This window comes from Planococcus citri, chromosome 1, assembly GCF_950023065.1.
Source record: "Planococcus citri chromosome 1, ihPlaCitr1.1, whole genome shotgun sequence".
Lineage (NCBI taxonomy): Eukaryota > Metazoa > Arthropoda > Insecta > Hemiptera > Pseudococcidae > Planococcus > Planococcus citri.
The window spans coordinates 24,244,626-24,268,695 of record NC_088677.1 but is presented as its reverse complement, the minus strand read 5'-3'; the positions used below and the strand labels follow the sequence as shown (position 1 = coordinate 24,268,695).

The window sequence follows — 24,070 nt, the reverse complement described above, 5'->3', positions numbered from 1 at the left end:
CTCAGTTTAGCTTTCAATTTTCAAAAATGTGCTAGGATGCTCCAGAACTACCACTCAAAATAGTTCGAAACCGTTTCCAATCGATTTGGAGGATCGAAAACAGAACACACACCAAATTTTAGTTCTCTTGGTCTATTAGGTAAACCGTAAAATTTTAATTTATTTTACATTTTTGACCCAAGTTGAATTTTTTAAAAATTCATTTGAAAATTTGATCTAGGTACCTATGTAGTACCTAATGTTTCCAAATTGGTATTCGGAAAATCAAATCACCTCAATTCAAACCTGATGGACAATCATTTCAGCTGATTTTCAAATTCCATGATTTTAGAAATTTATAAAATTACTCACTTATTCTCATACGCGAGTTCATATTCTATCATTTTTGGAAGGAAATTTGTACTCACCTGAAACAAAGAAAAATTAAGGTGAATTATAGTTAATTATAAAATTAATGATCAATCAACAGATGTTTATGAAATAATGATGGTCGAAGGCCGAAGTAAAAATCCTGACGATCTCGATGTTTATATAAAGAGCCAAAAATGAATATTCATTAATAAAGTATCATAAAAATTGTAAAATTGATTGTGAAAATCATTCAAAAATATCAAAAATTGATAAACCATCAGAAAATGACCAAACCTTGAGAAAATGTCTCAGTTGGGTAAAATTTTGAGGAGATTGCTTAAGATTATTGAAAAATATCTACCAAGAATAGATTGGAAATTCTCAAAATTGAATTGATGATTTCTCAAAACTGCACAAAGTGTCATAAAATTGGCTAAATTAACCCCCCCCCCCCCAATATAGTTGAAAATTACCAGAATCTGAATTCATGGTATGTATCCAACGATTTTTTTTTTTAAATCACTACTTTTTCAACTAAATTTTTAGAAAGCTCTCCATTCGATCACCCTCCCACCCAAACACAAAAAAATTAGATAATGAAGTCAATTTTTTTACTAGAAAATTTCCAAAAAATTTAAATTGGAAGAACAATTGTACATGAAGTATTTTCTAATTTCAATCAAAATTATAAAAAAAAATACACATAATTTTAAATAACCCTGAAAGAAAAAACATTGCTCTTTTTAATACCGCCTGTTTAGATCAAAAGCTAAGGTGCACCGGGGGAAGTTGGAATTCGGGGTAAGTTAGAAAACTTGCTCTAGTGCCTAGAGGTTTATATCTGGCGAAGTGCCACTAAAGGTGACTTGAGGGTACTACCCCTACTTCATCGCGGCATAAAAATTTTCGTGATTCAATTTCATTTTAGATGTCTTTGGTTCAATTGTATTTTGTTGTTGTTTTGAACTTATTTTGAATTTGGTCTAAAATACAGACTTTCTATTTCTTAGTTTTTCGCATACAGCGGACGAACCGTGCGTCCTAGTGAAAATCTGATGAGAGTGATCTCAAAGAGAATTAAATTCTCTACAATTTTGTTTCTGTGCAATTTTTCTAGGACGCTCGGTTTGTGATCTACGCCTCTGCAAAGTTTAGCCTGTTCTGACTTCCTCCAATTGGGGTAAGTCAGGACAGTTTATATTTTATTCCACTGAGCGAAAGCTACTGTGTCAATCGTGCTCAAATTTTTACCATAGGTTAAGAACCCTTAAGGGAACCTACATAATAAATTTGATCCATATTGGTTCATTAGAAGGGGAGTAACAGCTGGTCAAAGTTGAAATTGCGAAAAATCATTCTGACTTGCCCCGGTGCACCTTATATTAAATTTTCAAATGATTCCATGATTTAACTTTGAAAAATAATCCAAGATGTTTGAAACATAATAATAAAGAAAACACGAAGGTTGGATTTTATGACATTAACGAGAGAAATTTTTCCATCAAGGATACCTAAAATAATAATACCACCTGAGAGCAAGTTCTCGAAATAAATGACAGAAATTACCAAAATTTTGAAGCTTTTGAATACGTTTCACCCAACTCTCTGCTCATCATAGCTTTCGAGTTCTGTCAAGCTGAAAATCGTACATACCTACATTATAGTTTTGAAATAAAACACTATGTGCCTATTTTTGATCACATCTATTCCTGCAGCTTAAAAGTTGGGCAAACAAGTCTACATTAACTCAGTACGAGTTGCATATTTGTAGAGTAAAATTCCTAAATCTTTTTTTAAAAACTCCGACCCCCCTCCCTTACCACTTCTTGGTCGAATTGACGTGGAATGACCCTATATTGTATTATTAGGGTGGACCGAGAAAAATAACGGAGTATTTTGGCCACATTTCACAATCAGTGGAGACTTTCATTCAAGCTGAAAATCACTCAGAACGATTTTTAGATTCCGAGGTGTCCCTGGAGGGAAGATATGGGTCCTCAAAGATAAGGCATTTTTGAAGAACTCTGTGTTTTTTCGCTTATTTTTGGATACATTTTTGTTTTGAAAATATTTCAAAAAAATAAATAAACCACATTAATTATACCAATAAAACAGTGTTTTAGTCTGTGAACAGGACTGTACAGCTTACAGCACCTATATCGACGCTGAATCCCAAAAACGGAACTCGGTCATTTATCCTCAAACAGGCTGGTTAGGGACTACGAGTATAGAGCGATAAAACCTCGTTTTGTTTCAAAAATTCCTTCTCTTTGAGACCTGCTCTCCAGGGACATCTCCAGAGCTTAAATTATTATGTGTGATTTTCAACTCAAAATGAACGTCCCCACTAACTTATTTTTGATGCGTTTCAAATAATGTTTTAAATTGAAAATAACGCAGAAGTGATTTTTTTCAATATTCTTTCTTCCCATGTACCTGTACTCTCGTTATATAGGAATTTAACCACTTCAAAATTCGCATCTCTCTTCTCTTTTCGGTCGTATATTCGAGACGAAACGAATCCTACATTTTTCATACGCAACAGTACGAAATTCCATATTCGCAAAAGTAGTAGGTAGGTATACGAAAAAATATGAAAACCTAATTTAATACACAACGACCATGTCATATTTCCATACATTCATCCCTATATCTGCATTCTGTAGGTACCTCTACCTACCAACGTAATTCAGTTACCTTTCTCATCTTGTTCACGCGTTTAATTTCATGGCTGAGACATCGTGACGTGTGCCATTGATAAAATGCTCTCGGCTAAGAGCCTGCACGTTGGCGCAAAAACCGTGTATTTTTCAACGCGAAAATATAAAGTAGCAGCGATGGCGAGTTCATTTCATTTATCAAAACAATACGCCACGCCGAGGCAAAGGCGAAAGGGAAAAAAACGTGCTCGCATAAAGTACACTCGCTACGAAATATTACCCTTTTACATTCAAATTATATAGAAAGGTCTTGTACGTATAAGAAAGAAAATAGGCAAATGAGTAAGGCCAGGTAGGTGTCTGGAGGGGAGAGAAAACTCGTACCGGTAAGAAAAGCGTAAAAAAGAAAGCTTTACGAATGTTTTTCTTAGATACAGTATCGAGATACAAGCGGTATAAATTGACTTTTTCCTCCCCCCTCTCCTCCTTCGCTCGCGCTTGTTGCCTCGCCAAGGCAGGCACGACGAACGAGCGACGAGCTTTTTACAAAACGCAATGTTTCGTAAACTTACTCTTAACGTTTTTACGTCCGTTTAATAACGTTTAATTGTGAAAAATGACATCCATTCAGAAAATTGCCAACTTCGGAGTAATTTATTTTTTAAACACCGAACTATGTACGAACGCTATTAGTTGGCAAAATCTGGCTATAAGCTTGTACAATACACAGCGAAACAGAGAAAGAAGTTGGTTGTGTTTTTCAGTATAAAAAAAAAAAAACTTGCACGAGAGAAGAAAATTCCGCATAATAAAATTTTACACAAAACTTCTCCGCAGCTTATAGTACAATCCGTTCCCTACCCCCTCCCCCAGTGTGATACCTTTACTTTACTTTACCGCAGCAGCCAGCCAGCCAGTCGCGTATTAAAATCCTCTCTTTTTTAGGTAGTTTTTAAACATCCTACCGTCGAGCGTCGAGTCGAGCCCCCATTGTTCGATAAATAATATACACGATGGGAAAACACGCTTTTTTCCTCGTGTACACTGTACACTGTACAGGTATAGTATGATCGACTCGACTCGACTCACACAACAACAACAATACAAATATAGGTGTACCACCCCCGCGCTTTTGGGGCTCAATAAACCATGCTATATACACACGCAGGTGAAGGACCAATCTATCAAATTACATCTATAATTTTTCTCCAACTTTTTACTAAATCGAATTATAACCGCGCGCCGCGCCATATTGCATTGCCATAAATCCGCAATCGTAACCCTTCGATTGGAAAATTATTATATGCTTTTTCGTCGTCTAATGAATTTGAAAAGGGTTACGTAATAAATTTACTATATATTTTTCTCCGTGTGTACCGCAGCTTGGGTATACAACTATACAACAATATAAAAACTGTAATTGTCTCGTTGACCTTTTCCACGATTCGTTTCTAGACTTTGGCCGAGCTTGGGTCGCGTGTTTTTTAATAGGTTGTGTTTTTTTTTTGTGGCTGAATGTGTACTTTGTGTAAATAGGTATTGGTATACGAAGGAAATTAATTGCATTACTCGAATTATTTCCGTTTTGCGAGTGTTCCTAATGTATTGATACGAGTGTTGTGATTAGATTTTTGATATGGATATTAGGGTGGGTCGTGAAAAAAGGTCGACAGATTTTGGTCAAATTCAGCAAAGACCGTTACTTTTAGTTGAAAGTTTCTCGAGAAAATTTTTTTAGTTTTGGAGGTAATGTGTTCCTGGAAGGGAGATTTGAGCCCTCAAAAAAGAGGATTTTCGAAAAATCATGATATTTTCGCTTTAGTTCTAGGTACGCATTCTGTTTTGAGGAAAATGGTTCAGTCCTAAATGAAAGTGTTTGAAATTCTGTTTTGATCAGTGCTATTGCTGCTAAAATCTAAGAGCACATTTAGTATTCTACTGAATGGTTGAAAATTTGCAAATCGTTCATTTGTGAAGAAATTCGTGTTTCGAAATTTTTTTCTTCGCAACTATTTCGCATTAATTGTGCCAAAATATTGAAAAATATCAGTCCTGAAACTGAGGAAATATTTTGGAACGCAGTGATGCCAACTTTTTGGTCATTATTACCAACTTTTAAAAAAATCGAGAAAAATTTCCGTTGACAAGGCTACAGCCTCTCTAAATGAACCAATTTGCTTGAGATTCTGCACAGTAATAGCAATTATAATGTAAATGACGCATTTCATCTATGATACTTATATTCGACGAAAAAATTTTGTTTTCGGGCGGTTTTAAGAAGAAAAGAAATTTTCAAATGAAGAAAAAGTAGATCAAAAATGATTTTTTTAAAATGACGTAACATTTCGAAATAACACACACTAATTTACATCACTGTACAAAATTGGACTCATACCAGCCAAAGGATACAACTATGTCATTACAATGTTCGACCGTACCTCTCACTGGCCTGAGGCGTTTCTTGTGTCGGAGATAACTGCCAAAAAGATCGCCGAAATCCTCGCAAGAGAGTGGGTACCTCGTTTTGGCGCTCCTGCTACAATTACCACCGATCAAGGTTGTCAGTTTGAGTCAACCTTGTTCCAGAAACTGGCGGAGCTTTTTGGTGCTCAATGTAATCACACCACAGCCTACCATCCACAGTCGAATGGCCACATTTGGAGATGGCGCCGAGCTTTGAAAGCAGCAGTCATGGCTCATCAAACATGTAAGTGGTTTAATGCATTACCCATGATCCTCCTTGGTTTACAATCAGCACTCTGCCGTGACCAAAGAGTGTCCGCAGCTCAGCTCACATTTGGCACAGAGCTCAGATTACCAGGTGACTTTTTCACCCCATCTGAAGCTCTGGTGGATGAGTCAGAAGTCATCCGTGGTATTCGACAGACCATTCATGACGGAGACAACACAAACATGCAAACAAGGTGCAATCTACGTTCCAAACGCTCCACACTGGACCGGCCTAATGAAAAGTGCGCGCATGGACCCAAAAAAAAATACCAAATGAATATGTTTTTTTTTGGTGCTGTAGAAGGTACATGCTTCCCCGAACCCAAAAACACTCAAAACAAAATTTCCCATTGCCCCATCCCTCCCCTAACGCGACCGATCGTTGCGCGCGACATTGCACTGTCGCGTGACACAGCACATTGGCACTTATGCAGGTAATTGCTTGCTCTTAATTAGCGGGTAAAAACGCATGAAAATTTATGGAAAAAACTTTATTATTAAGAGAAAAGTGTACTTTTTTGAAATATTTGAACAAGATTCTCTAATATGTTACGGTTTACAAAATAACTGGTAGCAAAATAAGCAGTACTTTTAAGCTGTTTTTACCTGTTCATTGTACAATTACTTATTTGGATCAAGGTGGATCAAAAAAATTTTCGTGAAAATTTATTAATTTCAATGTGTTTTTTACTATTACGATAGTTCCAGCTGCGGAAACTTGCGGATTTTCGATTTATTGACTACTTTTTCAAGTTAAAACGTGTGAAAGTTGCAAATTTTTGCTGAAATTGAACTTTTTGCAATCTTTCGTGTTTAGGGTTCCAAAAGTCTAAGACTCATGATCCGGGGGTTTTCGAATACGCTGAATCCATTTTTGACATCATTTTTGTGAAATTTCTTGAAGGTGGACCAGGGGAGGGGGGTCAAAATCCAAATTTCGCAAAAAAAGTCGTGTTTGGTATCAAAATATATGTTTTTCACCTCCCTGAATCTATTTCAGGAATCATTTTTGTGAAATTTCCCAAACGTGAACCAGGGGAGGGGGTCAAAATCCAAAATTTGTGAAAAAGCCGTGTTTGGTATCAAAATGTATGTTTTTCACCTCCCTGAATCCATTTCTCACATCATTTTTGTGAAATTTCCCAAAGGTGGACCCGGGGAGGGGGGGTCAAAATCCAAAATTCGCAAAAATGTTGTTTTGATATCAAAATATATGTTTTTCACATCCCTGAATCCATTTCTCACATTATTTTTGTGAAATTTCCCAAAGATGGGCCAGGGGAGGGAGGTTGAAATCCATCTCATTTTTTGGAAATTTCCAAATTTCAACCCTCCTCCCTCCCATCTACCACCCCTTGAACCCTGAACCTCAGAATGTAGAAATTGTCATGTGTAAAATTCGAATTCTACGCCTTGGAAAACCTACATATCAATAATTATGTATGATCATTTTTTTGAAAATTTTCAAATTTCAACACCCCCACCCCCGCCCTTGAACCCTGAACCTCAGAGCGTAAAAATTGTGTGAAATTCGAATTCTACGCCTTCGAAAACCTACATATCAATATGTATGATCATTTTTTTGAAAATTTTCAAATTTCAACGCCCCAGCCCCCCACCCCTTGAACCCTGAACCTCGGAGCGTAAAAATAGTGTGAAATTCGAATTCTACGCCTTCGAAAACCTACATATTGATATGTATGATCATTTTTTTGAAAATTTCCAAAATTTTGAGCGACTACCACCCCCCTTTCCCCCAGTGGGGTTAGGGGTAAAACTGATACCAAAATCGAATTTATCGTGAAAAATTACATAAGGGAAGGTCATATTTTTCATGTCGTAGGCCATCATTTCTCAAAAAATTGACATGCGCGCACTTTTCATTAGGCCGGTCCAGTGTGCGCTCTCAAAGACTGCTCTCATGTTTTCCTTCGAGTTGAGACGCAGCATCAAGCATTACAGCCATCTTATACTGGACCTCATAAAGTAATTCGTCTTACAGACAAAACTGCTGAGGTCGAGCCCTATTGACAAGAAATACGCGTTTTAGTCTCACTTTTCAGCTATTACGCCCGCGTTTTATCAAATCCGCTGTCACAATGTTCTACCTGAAACCAGTTTTGTTGAAGTAGACCGCTTTTTTCCACTGCATCCGCACTGCGTTTATGCCATCTCACACTCCAGGGGGTCTTTCATAAAAGCAATTACGCACGGCGTTTACGCGATTATGCCGGACGTAAACGCGCCAAAAAACGTGGTCTCAGTTTTAAGCGTTTAACCGCGTTTTTCTTGTCAGTAGGGAGGCTGACGGATGTACAATAGTTGTTTCTCTAGATCGCCTGAAACCAGCCTACCTGCTTCCTGATGAACCAAACGATGTTCCGGAGCCAAAAATTGTTCCAGAGCCTCAATCTGAACCTCCAAAGATCATACTGGAGTGGAAGGTCAGAAATGGTCAGATTCTAAGGAACCTACTCAAAATAGAATCCTTTTTTCTTTTTTAATTGCTCATTTTTATTTCAAAATATTATGTATTGTAATAATTTTATCGTTTTATTTTTCATTTTATGTATTTTTTCGTGCAATTCTATTCATTTTTTCATATGAATTTTTCTCATTATTTTAATCATTTGTGTTTTTTTTCACCTTTTTTCAAATTTTGTGATGAGTTTTTGGCTTATGTATGTTGTGTATATTTTTACTGTATACTTTTGCATTATTTTTATATTTGTCATATTCGTATCGCAGCTTCCCCGCTAGGGGGGAGTACTGTGGCATCACTAGGGCAGGCACTGCCAACCTGCCAAGCTGCCAAGTACATCTGCGCGCGCAGCAAACCATGACATAGTGGGAGGCATTGTACCTCTTGCCACAGACGTAGTTTATCAATTATGCATTACATTTTTATCTGGCGTGCGATTATCATGTATGTTTTATGTTCCTCTAATAAACATTTGTCACGCACCTGTCTGTCTGACATGCTTATTTATCCAAGTCGTAGCTTGATTCAAGTGAGGCCCAGACCTCACACAGTGGTGAAATTTTTTCAATATCCTTCACTCTTAAAATTATAGCACGAAAAATGGTATTTCTCGTTGATTCGTTGACAAATTGCGGGAGAGGGATTTTTTTTTTCAAATGTTCGTCAACACATAGGTAGGTAAAATATCTCAAAAATGCAAAAATTTTCATTTTTTAGGTTTCTGATGATATTTTTGCAATAAGTGCCAAACTTGTAATTTTTTTCTCGAAAATGAAAAAAAATGCCAGCCCTATTTTTTGATATGTTATTCTACATGAAAATGAATAAAATTGAGAATTTTTCAGAATTTTTACTCGTGGACATCGTGGTTATATTTAAATTATAGGTTTTTAAATCAATTTTTTAGGTTTTTGAAAGTGGCAACACTGATTTTGAGATCATTCGTCGATTACCCTTTCGAAGTATACAATTTGAAGAAAACTTCAAAATTCTATACCACGTACAACCGGAGCAATTTGCAACTGAAATTTTCCACTTTCGGCCATTTTGGAGAACTTTGAAGCCCCACAGCTCTACCAAAAAAATCGAAATTTTTTTTTTGAAATTAGCGATAGTATAACCAAAAAAATTGGCATCACTGCATTCCAAAATATTTCCCCAGTTTCAGAAATGATATCTTTCGAGTTTTGATGTATTGGCACGATTAATGAAGAATATTTGCTAAAAAAAATGTCAAAATGAAAATTTACCCCAAAAAAAGGCGAGAAATTCCCTCTCTTTGAGGGCCTAAAGCCCCCCCCCCTCCACCGACTTTTTTCTGAACGATCTATACCCATGTTGAGTGAAAAAATGGACAATTCTGATACTTTGAGTTACAGTGAAATCAACTTCAGGATATACATTTTTTTTGAGAGCTCGAAGAAAGACCTAACGAGAATAGCTGAAATTACCGATCCACAACTCTCAAAAAAGCGTTTAAAAAATTGCAAAAAAATCTATCAAACTTTCGAAAATTACTTTTCTAACTTTCGTATGATTTTTTTTTGCAAAATTTCTATTGATAAATTTCTTTGAAGCAGAAAAACAAATCCATGATTTAGAATTTAAAAAAAATAGATTGATAGAGGAGACGTCACCTTTACAAACGAGGTAGAAAATTTCGATCAGATTTAAGGAAGACGACAGACGTTCATTTCAAGTTGAAAAAGGACGAATGTTGAATCATAATTTCATCTTGAATTCTCAACAATTTTTCAGGAACTCAATTCTAAATGTCTATAAAAAATATTCAAACCAATAAACTTCCTCTTATGAAAAACTTTTTTTTTCTCGAAACACAAATTTTTGGAAACTTTTGCCCCAGTAGGTAATTTCTAAAAAAAAATATTCAAATCTCGAAATATAAATTTTCAAAAATTTTAGCCATTGCATCGATCAAGCCAGTTTCGTCTTTCTTTTTTGAAAATTGAAATTTCTAAAAAAAAAAAATCATTAAAGGCTCCGAAAATTCGAAAAATAAAAATGAGAATTTCTAAAAAGTAGAAAAAGTGCGAATTTTTAAACCTAAAAAATGACATTTTTATCGTTTATTTCACTCCACAAGGCACAAATTCACCGTTTTATTCCGCAAAATCGGTAATTCTTCCCTCCTCGCCCCCTCCGCAACCCCAAAAAATCGACTTGAAAACTTTTTTTAAATTTTTAGTCTACTGGAGGTGGTTGGGAAGTTCGTGATAGAAGGGACTTTTTAGAAATACGTAATATGTATGTAGAACTTAAAATTTAAAAATTCGAGTAGGTACCTATTTCGAAAATGTAAAAAATAAAATAAAAAATTGGGAATTATTTTTTCTCACCAGAGGTCACCTTTTCGGCGCTTGGGAGGGGGAAAATCTCAACTTCGAAATCGAAAACCACCCTATAACACAACACGTGGTTAAAGCGACTGAACTGAATACATAATAGTAAGAAACCTGTGATCTCATTGGTTGATTTGTTATCAGAGGAATATCTCCACTTCTCCAGTATCAAAGAGCGCGAACAGCCTTCGTATCCGGTATCACTGTATCAGTAGGGCTACTATAGTATCAGTAAGGCTACTATAAACTTCAGTAGCCCTAGTATCAGTAGTGTTTATTTCGTATTTTGTTAGTTACCTCGTAACCTCGTTGCGTTGCTTGTAAGTATTTTTGATGAGAGTATCGAGTTAAAAATGAATTATTCAACGAGTGAAGAAGACGATTTATTAATAGTTACCTCTCTTTTCGTAATAATTGAGCTGTTGAAAATAAGGCGACAACAGCGAAAACGTAGATTAAGGGAACGTTTGGACTGGTTGCACAAGTAAGAAACAACTCAGAATTATATTATTCTACGTAGATACAGATCAGCAATCACGTAAAAATTATTACAATGTATCCAATAAATACAAAACTGTGTGTTACAGGAGACGGCGAGTACGTCCTTTAGCTCTACGAATGCAGGCAGCTGGGGATGAATATCAAAATCTGTTCAAAATACTTTTAGAAGAGCAAGATAACGTTAAATTTTTCAAGTACACGCGCATGACTTTTATTCAATGGGAACGCTTATTAAATCTTGTCACTCCATTTTTACGCAAATCCCATAACGGTCGAGGCGCAGACTTTTCACCTGAACGAGATTTAGTTATCACTATTAGGTATTATGAGTTCGCTTTTCATTTTTTTTCCATCTCCTTCGAGGCTATTAATTTACAATCATTCGTGAATTACAGGTACTTTGTAACCGGTAGTCAGTTTTGTGATTTAGCGATGACTTTCGGATGCACCGGTGAATCAACAGTTGGATCAGTTGTGAGAAGAACATCCTTAGCAATCATACAAGCACTGAGGCCCACAGAATTGTACAACCGAAACGAATATTACTATCGCTATACAATGAAAAAATTTTGGACTGATCGCCAGATGCCAAATTGTTGCGGTGTCATAGCTGGAAAACATATAACTGTACAGAAACTTCCTAATCCTAATGCTGGGACCTCGCATCATAATGATGGAGATCGTTTCAGTTTAGTTCTCTTAGCTATATGTGATGCGAATTATAGATTTACAAGTATCGATATCGGTCAATACGATAGTGTAAGTGACGGAGGTGTGTTCTCAGAGTCTCCTACGAGTGAGCCTTTGAATGAAAAGGCCGATTTACCTCGCGAACCACTAACTTTACCAAACACTAACGTAGCAATCCCAGCATATTTCGTAGCAGATGAAGCGTTTCCGCTATCGACGCGAATCATGAGACCATATCCTGGTGAAAATCTTGACAAAGGTGAGCAGATATTCAACTACCGTTTATCGAGAGTTATGAGTCTGATTGAAAACACTTTCGGTATACTTGCTATGAGATGGAAAATTTTTCGAACCCCTATCACCGTTAAGGATGTAGAAGGAATTGACCACATTGTTCAAAGCATACTGTGCCTACACAACTATTTGCAACCTACAAACAACGAAATGGCGGAAAATCAGCATCTATATTGCCCAAAAAATGTAGTTGATCATGAGGATAGCAATGGTGTTTTGATACCTGGCAGATGGAGGCAGAAGTCCATCGCATTTGCACCTATACCAGCTGGAAAACCGAACGAATCAGCAGCAAATGTTCACATGCATCGTCAACTGTTGAAGGATTTTTTTGTCTCTGATAAAAGTTGTCCATGGCAGGAATCGTACGCTTTAAAAGATGAATCAATTGTACTTTGAAATAGAATTTTACATTATTTTTAATGATTTTGAATTTCAATTATTATGCCGATTTATTCGCAGTTTATGACTCGAATAATTCAAATCTACAATTTTTTTTTTGAAGAAATTAAACTTATTTCTTAAATTTTTCAAGAAGATACGTGACGATTTACAGGTTATAATTTTTTATTAAAGTACATCCAGTAATATCTTGTAATAGATAAGTACGTAGGTATAATTAATTACCTAATACATACATAATTGCAGCTTAGTTTTTTTGTTCTGTTTTTTTTTTTTTTTTTTTTTTTTTAAGAATGGAGAGATGATTTTTAAAAGAACTGAAATTGAAACATACTCATAGTTACTGAATTCTTTTGAAATTGGCGATAGTAACCAAAAAATTGGCATCACTGCGTTCTAACATACAAATTATTTCCCCAGTTCAGAAATGATATCTTTCGTGTTTCGATGTTTTGGCACAATTGATGTAAAATATTTGCTACGAAAAAAATTTCAAAACAAAGATTTACTCAAAAGAAGGCGAGAAGTTCCCCCTCTTTGAGGGTCTAAAGCTTCCCCCACCAATTTTTTTCTAGGCGATCCGCTCATGTTGACTGAAAAAATAAGCAATACTGATATTTTGAGTTACAGCGAAATCAACTTAAGGATATCATTTTTTTGAGAGAGAGTTTGAAAAAAGACTACGAATTTCTGAAATTACTGATCCTCAACTCTCCAAAAACTATTTTCTAATACTTTGCTGGATTTTAAAAAAATTGCAAAAAAATCTATCAATCTTTTAAAAATTACTTTTCTAACTTTTGTCAGTTTTTTTTTTTTGCAAAATTTCTATTAGGTAAGCTAATGAATTTCTTTGAACCAGAAATATAAATCCATGATTTAGAACTTTCTTACTAGGAGACATTACCTTCACAAATGACGAGGTATACATACTTAAAATATTGTAAAATTTTGATCAAAAAGGAAGACGTTCATTTCAAGTTGGAAGTCGACCTCGACGAATGTTGAATCACAATTTCATCTTGAATTCTCAACAATTTTTCAGAAACTCTTTTCTAAATATCCACAAAAAATATTCAAACCAATAAACTCTTCTCATAAAAATTTTTTTTTCTAGAAACACAAATTTTTGGAACCTTATGCCCCAGAAATTTCTGGAAAAAAGTTATTCAAATTCTAAAATTTCAAAGCCTTCCCAACAAAACTTTTTGCTCAAAAAACATCATCTTAAACATTGTTTTTTCACTCCTCCAAATACAAATTTTCAAAAGATTCTCGCATCGATCGATGAGCCTGTTTATTTTATTTTATTTTTTTGAAAATTGAAAGGAGGAGTCCCGATAAGGCCATTTTTTGGGCCCCGCACAGTTATCGACTCGAACACTCTTAAAATGTTGTAATAAATGTCTCAAATACGAATCTGTGGTTAGTTAACCCAAAATGACCATTTTTTGGGCTCCAGGGGTTCCCAAAGTTGTGAATAAAAAAAATAACTTTAGGAACCACTGTGTATTATTTTTAACAACTTTTTCAGCGTAAAATAACTGTTTGAACCTGATAAACGTTATGCGAGAAGATTTTTCTATTTTCGACCCTCGGGGGCAAAAATTGGGGAGGTTTTGATTTTTGAAAAATTTTGGAACCAAAATTTTGAACCTACCCATTTGAGCCCCGCTAAAAAGCTTCTTACAGTTTATTAGTATCTGAAAGAGCTCCATCTTACCAAATTTTGAGCTCAATAAAATTTTGCGCTGGTACTCAAAAATCCAATTTTCCAATTTTTCGTAATTTCGATATTTTGAGAACCCCTAGAAAATTATAAACCTGCAATTTGCGCCAAACGTATTGTTTTGAGGTATATATTCAATAATCTAGATGAAAAAGTTAAATAATGCTCCCTGTATATTTGTAATTTTGAACCCTTTTTTTAGAGCCCCCCACTTTAGGCAGCCCTAAAAAAGTCGTTGGAGCATATTTTTTCAAATGAATTGAAGAATTTACATTTGAAACACACCAATTTTTCATATGATTTTTCCTGTAACTTTCAAAATTGGTCTTTTTTGGGTCAAATTCTGAGATTTTATTCTTCGAAAAAACGTTAATATCACGTTTTCACGATTTCAACGAAGTAAAATCTCAGAATTTGACCCAAAAAAGCCCAATTTTGAAAGTTACAGGAAAAATCAAATGAAAAATTATCGAACACTTGCTACGGTATTACAAATGTAAATTCTTCAAATTATTTGAAAAAATATTTGTAAACGCCTTTTTTAGGAGAGCCTAAAGTGGGGGGCTCGAAAAAAAGGGTTCAAAATTAGGAATGTACAGGGAGCTTTATTTGACTCTTTCATCTAAATTATATTGAATATATACCTCAAAACGTTACGTTTGGCGTAAATCGCAGGTTTTCATTTTTCCAGGGGTTCCCAAAATATCGAAATTACGAAAAATTGGAAAATTGGATTTTTGAGTACCAGCGCAAAATTTTATTGAGCTCAAACTTAGGTAGGATGGATGTCTTTCAGATACTAACGAACTGTAAAAAGCTTTTTAGCGGGGTTCAAAGGAGTAGGTTCAAAATTGTGGTTCCAAAATTTTCCAAAAATCAACCCCCCCCCCAATTCTGCCCTCGAGGGTCGAGAATAGAAAAATCACCTCGCATAACGTTTATTGGGTTCAAACAGATATTTTTCGCTAAAAAAAAGTTTATGAAAACAATACTCAGTGATTCCTAGAATTCTTTTTTTATTCACAACTTTGGGAACCCCTGGAGCCCAACAAATGGCCATTTTGGGTTAACTAACCCCGGATTCGTATTTGGGACATTTATTACAACATTTTAAGAGTGGTGGAGTCGACAACTGTGCGGGGCCCAAAAAGTGACCTTATCGGGACTCCTCCTTTCTAAAAAAAAAAAAAACATGATTAAAGCTTACGAAAATTTGGGGAAAAATAAGAATTTCTAAAATCAGGAGAAAAAGAGAATTTTTAAACCTAAAAGATTACATTTTTATCGCTTATTTCACTTTAAAAAATTCACCATTTTATTCCACAGAATCGGTAATTCCCCCTCCCCCTCCTCATCACCACAATCGACTAAGAACATTTTTTAGTCAACTGGGAGCCGTTGGAAAGTTCGTGATAAGTACTATACTATGTAATTGTTAGTTGGGAATTTCTGGTCCTCTGGCTGCCCCCTCTTTCTCCAATAAGGAAGCATTATTGCTATACGACTGTGAGTGATAGGCTAAGTAAAATCCGAACTCAGTTCCCAGAAGCTTCAGCTGCTGAATTTTAAATAAACCAGATTTAATATTTCAATCTGCTCATTATTTTTCTTGTATGTACAAATTTTTAAATAATTTAACTTGCGCCAACAGTAATTTTAAAAAATCTCTATTAAAAGGACCATTAAATCATTAAGGAAGGGGGAGAGGATGCTCGTGCGTCGTTATAATTCATTGCAAGTAATTAGTAAGTGTGCAAGCAAACAATTCGCATAAACATATCACTCATATCAGTAAAGACCAAAAACAACTAAAATCTTCACTTCATGAGACTGAGAGTTTATTTATTGTATTCAAAAATGACCTTTCAGAGATAACAGAACTTAAAATTTACAAATTTCAAAATTTTACTGTGAATTTTTTTTTTTTTAATTTTTGAAAATTGAACCCACCGCAGCTCAAAATTTTTGAAAATGGAAAAAATAAAAAATAGGGAATTATTTTTTCACCAGAGGTCACCTATTTTGGTGGTTGGGAGGAGGGAAGAACTTCAACACGTGCACGTGTCCCTCTGATAACAAAAACACGTGTGTTTTTGTTATCAGAGAAACATCTCCGGTATCAGTAGTGTTTATTTCATTGAAGGTAGATATTATTTGTTAGTTACCTGTTACCTCCTTCTGTGTGTTGTATTTTTGATGAAAGTACAGAAAGTATCGAGTTAAAAATGGATAATCCAAGTGATTCGAGCGATGAAGAAGATTTTATGGCAATTACTTCTCTTTTCTTATTATATAAAATGTTGAAAATCAGGCGAAAACGTAAAAGAAGCCAACGTTCGGACTGGTTGAACAGGTAAGAAACAACTCAGAATTATATTATTCTACGTACAAATTCTTACAATGTATTCAATAAATACAAAACTGTATGTTACAGGAGATGGAGAGTACGTCCTTCTCCTTCAACTCTACGAATGCAGGCACGTGTGGATGAATATCAAAATCTGTTCAAAATACTTTTGGAGGAGAAAGATGACGTTAGATTCTTCAAATACACACGTATGACTTTCGTTCAATGGGAAAACTTATTAAATCTAGTAACTCCATATTTACGCAAAAACCATAACAGTTGCTCTTCACCTGGACGAGATTTAGTAATTACAATCAGGTACGAGTTCATTTTTTGTTTTTCTTATCTACTTCACAATTATTAATTTACAACACTGATAAGTAAACATCATTCGTCAATTACAGGTACTTTGTAACCGGTAGGCAGTTTTGTGATTTAGCGATGACTTTCGGATGCACAGGTGAATCTACAATTGGATCAATTGTGAGAAGAACATCATTGGCAATCATACAAGCACTGAAGCCCACACAATTGTACGAACGAACAGAAAATGATTATTACGATATAATGAAAAAATTTTGGACTGATCGTCAGGTACCAAATTGTTGCGGTGCCATGGCTGGAAAACATATAACTGTACAGAAACTTCCTAATCCTAATGCTGGGACCTCGCATCATAACGATGAAGATCGTTTCAGTTTAGTTCTCTTAGCTATATGTGATGCGAATTATAGATTTACAAGTATCGATATCGGTCAATACGATAGTGTAAGTGATGGAGGAGTGTTCTCAGAATCTCCTACGAGTGATCGTATTAAGCCTATAAATGAAGAGGCCGATTTACCTCGCGAACCACTCAATTTTCCAAACAGTAACGTAGCAATCCCAGCATTTTTCGTAGCAGACCAAGCGTTTCCATTATCAACGCGAATCATGAGACCATATCCTGGTGAAAATCTTAGCAAAAGTGAGCAGATATTCAATTACCGTTTATCAAGAGCTGGGAGTCTGATTGAAAACACATTCGGTATACTTACCATGAGATGGAAAATTTTTCGAAACCCTATCACTGTTAAGGATGTAGAAGGAATTGTTTTAAGCATACTGTGCCTGCACAACTATTTGCAAAATGCAAATAACGAAGTGGCGGAAAATCAGCGTCTGTACTGCCCAAAAAATGTAGTCGATCATGAGGATAGCAATGGTGTTATGGTACCTGGCAGATGGAGGCGAAAAGCTATCGCATTCGAACCTATACCAGCTGGAAAACCTAAAGAATCAGCAGCAAATGCTCACATGCATCGACTACTGCTGAAGCATTTTTTTGTGTTAGATAGAATTGTCCGTGGCAGGAATTGTACGCGTTGAAGGAGGAATGAATTGTACTTCGAAATAGAATTTTACATTGTTTTAAATGATTTTGAATTTCAATTATTATTATGTCGATTTATTTACAGTTTATGAAGATAAAAAATGCAATATTCTCGAGTACAGTAATTCAAATTCAAATTCAAATCTACATTTTTTTCGAAGAAATAAAACTCTTTTCGAAGAAATAAAGCTCATTTCTTGAATTTTTCAAGAAGTAAGATACGTGACCATTTCCAGGTTAGTATTTATTAAAATACATCCAGTAATGACTTGTAATAGATATCGTACGTATAAATAATAAGTAATTAGGTACAGCTTGTTTTTTTTTTTTTTCAAGAAAGGTGAGATGATTCTAAAACTAAAAGAATAGAAGAAACATAGTTATTGAATTATTCAAGTTATTATTCAAAAGAATTAAAATAGGGATGTATCCATTTTCAGGTTAGGATACTGAATGTGTCCTTTCGAGTAAAAATTCTAATTCCTGCCTAATTTCAAACCGAAAAGTTCTGAAGTTTTTATAAACGAAACGAATGTCGAATTGTCGTAATCGTAATATTGGAATGATAAGTAATCATCACAAATTTCATTTTTTTTTTTTTTTTGAACTCAATCTCAAACAAATGAAGAAACCAATTCCAAAGGGGAGAAAAAGATCGACGTTGAGATTGAGAAAACATAACTGTAATGTTTTTACGTACCTACATTTTCTGACTTCTGAGGGCCGTATGCAAGAAATTACCTTAAGGCGTTACTTAGATCTAAGGTACCTTTGCAATAAGGAAAATCTCTGTTAGTTCATAAACAAGTTGATTTTTTTTAAAAAGAAAAGTTGAATAAGAATAGTTGACTTTGTATAGCAATAGAGGGCGCTGTTGTCCAAGAGTAGAAAGTGGGAACTGGGAACCCTGAAAACATCACATCGCGCATGCTAAACTGGATGTGAAAACATTACTTCCCAAAGTGGTCGCATCTTTGAATTATTATGTCCACACTAAACATTGGCTGTAAGTAAGTACATATTTTGATAGGAATAAGCTTCGTGAGTACATATTCCGGTGCAAAGAATTCAAATCTTAGCTCAGTATTGTATTCTTAAAGAAAATGTTGGAGATAGAACTTTAGAACCATTCAATAAGTACGATTTACCGAAGAAATTTTGGTACCTACCTACTTAATATAATTTTTTCAGAATTTAAACGCGGAATTTTTTTAAAATTTAAAAATTGAGATGAATTTTTTTATGAGATCTTGTTAGATTTTCTCATTCTCAGCCCAATCCCATTCTTGAAATCGAAAAAAAAACTGTGACACCGAATGCAATACTCGTTGTTATACTTACTTTTCACGATGATGTACCGAAACATATCTTCAAAAATACGGAGAAAGATGAAAAATTGCTTATGATGTTTAAAATTCCGTGAAACGAAAAAACGTTGAATTGTTCGGAAAACCCAGTGAAACACGTCTGTTGAAATACATATTTTCATTTTGTAGAAAATTAGTTCAGGTAGGTATAGTGTGATCAAGGACGAAGATTAATGGGTATAAGTTTTGAGCCAGATTGAGTTTCATGCTGTCACCTTTGATTTCGATCTTGAGAGGGAACCTTTTGGAATGGCATCTTTGTAATCTGATCGAAATCAAAGTAAATTGAAAAAATATCATCTAAAACCTCAGTACCTAATTACCATTTTATGAGCTGAAGTTCATTTTTCAATTTTTTGGTGATTTTGGAAAGTTTAAAAAATTTGAAAAAAAAGTTTTTATGGTAATTATTAAAATTATGTAATAAAAAAATTTCCAAATTCATAACGCCCAAAAATAAAATGATTTTGAAAATAATTGCTTAAAATTGCTCCACAGACCGTCATTTTGTTTCAAACGAATTAGAAACAGCATAATTCGTTATCATTTTTTTTTTTTTGATGGGCGATAATACGTTGGCGTACACAGAAACGACCTTGAGAGATCACACAGATGGGTCAATGACCTTTAGAAGCCGAACAGGAAGACAGACGACTCGGAAAATCCGGAGAACCGACAGGTCAATGACTTTTGGAGGCTCACAGTTACACAGACGACCTTGAGAAGTTGACCAGATGGGATAGGGCAATGACCTTGAGAAGCTAGACAAACAGTTGAGCCTATAGTCTCACGAGATGGGACAAACAAACAGACAGACAACCTTGGGAAGCCAGCCAGGCACACAGACGGTCTTAGGAAGTTAGATAGGTACGTCAGTGACCTTTAGGGTCGAAACATACGAGTGACTGACCTCTAGAGGCCAGACAGACAGACGACCTTAGGAAACCAGACAGACGGGTCAATATCCTTCAGATGTCAAATAGAAGAAGGTGAATTTGAGTAGCCAGCCAGGCTGAGAAGCGACCTTGAGAGGCTGAACGGTTTGTTCTGGAGGGGAGGGGAAGGGGAGTGCTCCAACGTCTGAAATGAGTACTCTAAACAGCGCCGCGCTGTCGATGTTGGATCATCTAACATAATTTTAATTTTCACAGATTTTGGCAGCGTTGACAGGGCTACCATTTCACCAGCTAGATACATACTCGACAATTTTTCAAAAAATGTGGTAAGGGGGAGAGGGAAGTGATCCAACGTCGGGCCTCGGGATTGCGTGCTTTAAGCACCTAAACTTGCTTTATTCTTATAACATATTTTTTGCTCATTTTGGCCACATACTAATACGTAGGTAGGTGGGGCTATTGTTTCGCCAGCCCTACCAAGTTTTTTTCAAGGGGGAAAATAGGGGGTTGCTCTAACGTCCGGACAGTCCGGACTGGATGCTCTAATTTGCTTCAACGATGTTTTATCCATTCAACAGGGCCTTCCATTCCTTCCCAAAACTGGCAGGGTTGGCGAAATCCATCTGGTTAATCGCAAATCCAAGGTGGCAAGTTGAAAAGGGTATATTTTTACAAATTGGAAATTTCAAATTTTAAAATTCTGGAGTTGTCAATTTTATGCAAAAAATTACTTATACTTACACAAATTTTTCTTCATCTCCTAGAAGTGATCAACTCCTCTCCCCTCCCCCCCCACAAAAAATGATTCAGAACGTCGAACTCATGACAGAATTAAATTATCAGCTATATTAAACTTGAATTAAGGTCATTCCACGTCAATTCGACGAAGAAGTGGTAAAGGGGGGGGGGATCGGCGATTTTTTTTGAAATTTTTTCTGTGGAAAGACCTTTCGAAGGAATGACCAATGGCGCAAATCGCAGCCCTGTAGCACTTTTTTAAAGGCTGCCAGGAGGGGGGTGTCAAAGTTTTCAGTGAACTTGAAATATCATCCCATCTCAGGCTTTCAGCAGAGGATTACTCGGTAACCGCGACACCTACCAAAATGTTTTTTTTTCAAATAGGTAGGGGTTTTGAAAGCCTTTTTGGTCACATCATAAAAATCAGTGTTGCCCATTTTTTTCGTACCTGTGAAAAATTAGCTCAAAAAGTTTCAAAACGTAGTTTTCATATATCATTCCGACTCTCGAAAATTCTGAAAAAAATATGCTATGGACAACTTTTCGCGCTGAACAACATATTAAAAAATTGGGATGACATTATTTCGAAAAGTCGATTTAAAAAAATTGAAAGTTTGCAAAAAAATTCCATTTTTTGATTTAAAAAACATAAAAAAAAGTATTGACTGGTGAAGTTGACCCATTTGACCCCTATTTTTACGTATCCGTTGAAAAATTTGAAAAAACCCTTTCGCTCGATGAAATGAACTAATCACAAAAACATCAAAATTCAAAAAAATTCGATTTTCAAATTCCAAACATCAAAAAAAGTTTAAATTTATTCTGATGTCTTATTTTGACCTCTTTGTGACGTACAGTAAAAGCTCATTATAACGCTTTCGGATATAACGCTGATTTCATTATAACGCTGATTCCTTCCGGTCCCTTGACATCCCCATTTAAACCAATGTAAAATTAATCGCGATATAACGCTCATGAGCGATTATAAATCGCGTTTTAACGCTCTCAAATTCAGGAAAAATCACATTTTTTTAATAATTTTAGCAACAAAAACCCAATTTTTTGCGAAAAAAAGCTTACTCATGTGTAAAAAATTATCACTTTCTGAAAATTTTTGCCGCAACAACAGTTTTGTTTTGCAATTTTTGTAGTTTTTATTTTTAAAAAAGCAAAAAAAAACTTTTATGGCAAAATTTTGCCAAAAAATCATTTATATTATTATAGCAGACCTTAAAATCAAAGTAAAATTTCAGATTTTTTCATTTCCACCTGGAACAGTTGTTCAAATTCAAAATAAAGTTCTCGTTTCCGCTTTCTTTATAACGCTTTTTTGCTCGACCATAGAGTCCGAACGGCTCCCAAAGCGCGCGACGCGAGTACAATTGAATACGTCGTATCTTATGATTTAGCCTATTGATGAGTTTTTTTTTTGAGTAAAATTTTAGTGTTGGCCTTAGTGTTGGGGGGCGTTGTGTCCGCTCACCTCGGCTTCGCCTCGGTTGCGCGGGTCGCTTTGTTGTTCATACTATGTCTGTTAACTTCCCTCGGCCTTCGGCCTCAGTGAGTACAATTTTTTTATAAACAACCGCAAGTGCTACATACACGGTAAATGTCCAGCCTCCGTCTGAACTCACCAAGGGGAGTAATGCTCATCGAATGAAATATAAATTTTAAACGGCTCGGCTTCGCCTCGCCTAATTCGGCATATCATTCAAAAAATAATATTGATAAATTTATTCATTGTTTGAAAGCAAAAAAAAATAATTTAATTACTTTTTCTGTAAAAATTCAACTTGTAAAAATAAAAATCACGAAAAAAAATTTTGAAAAAATTTGTGCCGGACGCGGGAATCGAACCCAAGACCTCTTGCACAGCAATCCGTTACCATAGCTATGCCGCCACGGAGGCAGCTTGCCGGATTGCGTTTTTTAACCGTTTACAAGTTGTGAAACATGGACGAAAACTACCCCCCCACGCGCGCGCACGTATACGCGTACATACATACGTACGGGCACACGGGAGCCGTTCGGACTCTATGGTCTATCCGCTTTGCTCACTTTAAAACGAGAATTCGCGATATAACGCCAATCAGCGTTAAAATGAGACTTTCGGTTATAACGCGTTTCGGCTTATAACGCTCTTTTTCTCCGGTCCCTTGAAGAGCGTTATAACGAGCTTTTACTGTATTTCATGAAAAAGTCGATAAAAATCACACTCGTAGCAAAAAAAATGAAATTCATCGTTTATTTTTGGAATTTTCGATTGAAGGGGTTTTTTCCAATTTTTTCAACGAATACGTAAAAATAGGGGTCAAATGGGTCAACTTCATCAGTCAAAACTTTTTTTTATGTTTTAAATCAAAAAATTGCATTTTTTTCGCAAACTTTCAATTTTTTTAAATCGACTTTTCGAAATACATAATGCCATCCCAATTTTTTGATATGCTGTTCAGCGTGAAAAGTTGACCATAATATATTTTTTTCAGAATTTTTGAGAGTAGGAATGATATATGAAAACTACGTTTTGAAACTTTGGCAACACTGATTTTCATGAAATCACCAAAAAGCCTTTCAAAACCCCTAACTATTTGAAAAAGTTCCGTTTTGGTAGGTATCGCGGTTACCGAGTAATCCACTGCTGAAATGGACAATATTTCAAGTTCACTGAAAACTTTGACACCCCTTATAGCAGCTCCTTTAAAAAATGGCTGGAGAGCTGTCATCCCTTCGGAAGATCTTTCCACAGGAAAAATTTCAAAAAAATCACCGACCCCCCTCCCCCTTGGTCAAATTGACGTGGAATTTGTCTTCTGCTTTGATAAAGGAGCCTGGCAAGAATCAATGGCCAACTAGCCTTGCAAAAAACAATAATTTTTGGGAAGTTTGACCAAAAAAAGGCCAGCCCTCTTTGGTACAGATCATTTTACATGTCACATTTTCGCTCATTTATTCTTACGTGGCCAATTTAAGTAGGCCTAAATGTGTAATTATCAACCCTCTGAAGTAATTCCTCATCTTGTGCCCAGTTTATGTTTACTTAGGTACACTTAGTTACCTAGATATACCTACCCATCGATCTACTGAAAGAACAAAAAGTACCTATTTATAAATTTAAAAATGTAGGTAGGTAGAGGTACATATCACACTTTTC

At 35.5% G+C, this 24,070-nt stretch overlaps 3 protein-coding genes across 4 annotated transcripts in view; 2 read left to right on the top strand and 1 right to left on the bottom strand.

The window, feature by feature from the left end:
• Oct-TyrR (Octopamine-Tyramine receptor) overlaps positions 1 to 24,070 on the bottom strand; it is a 769,263-nt gene that overhangs the window by 638,266 nt on the left and 106,927 nt on the right. The gene's annotated exons all lie outside the window — the stretch shown is intronic.
• LOC135849995 (uncharacterized) lies at positions 10,805 to 12,624 on the top strand. Its single transcript, XM_065370674.1, has 3 exons — positions 10,805 to 11,067; positions 11,171 to 11,404; positions 11,480 to 12,624. The coding sequence occupies exons 1-3, from the start codon at positions 10,937 to 10,939 to the stop codon at positions 12,465 to 12,467; spliced, it is 1,353 nt and encodes a 450-aa protein (XP_065226746.1). The 5' UTR covers positions 10,805 to 10,936; the 3' UTR covers positions 12,468 to 12,624.
• LOC135849994 (uncharacterized) lies at positions 16,275 to 18,218 on the top strand. Its single transcript, XM_065370673.1, has 3 exons — positions 16,275 to 16,552; positions 16,634 to 16,864; positions 16,951 to 18,218. Exons 1-3 carry the CDS (start codon positions 16,425 to 16,427, stop codon positions 17,912 to 17,914), a joined length of 1,323 nt encoding a protein of 440 aa, XP_065226745.1. The 5' UTR covers positions 16,275 to 16,424; the 3' UTR covers positions 17,915 to 18,218.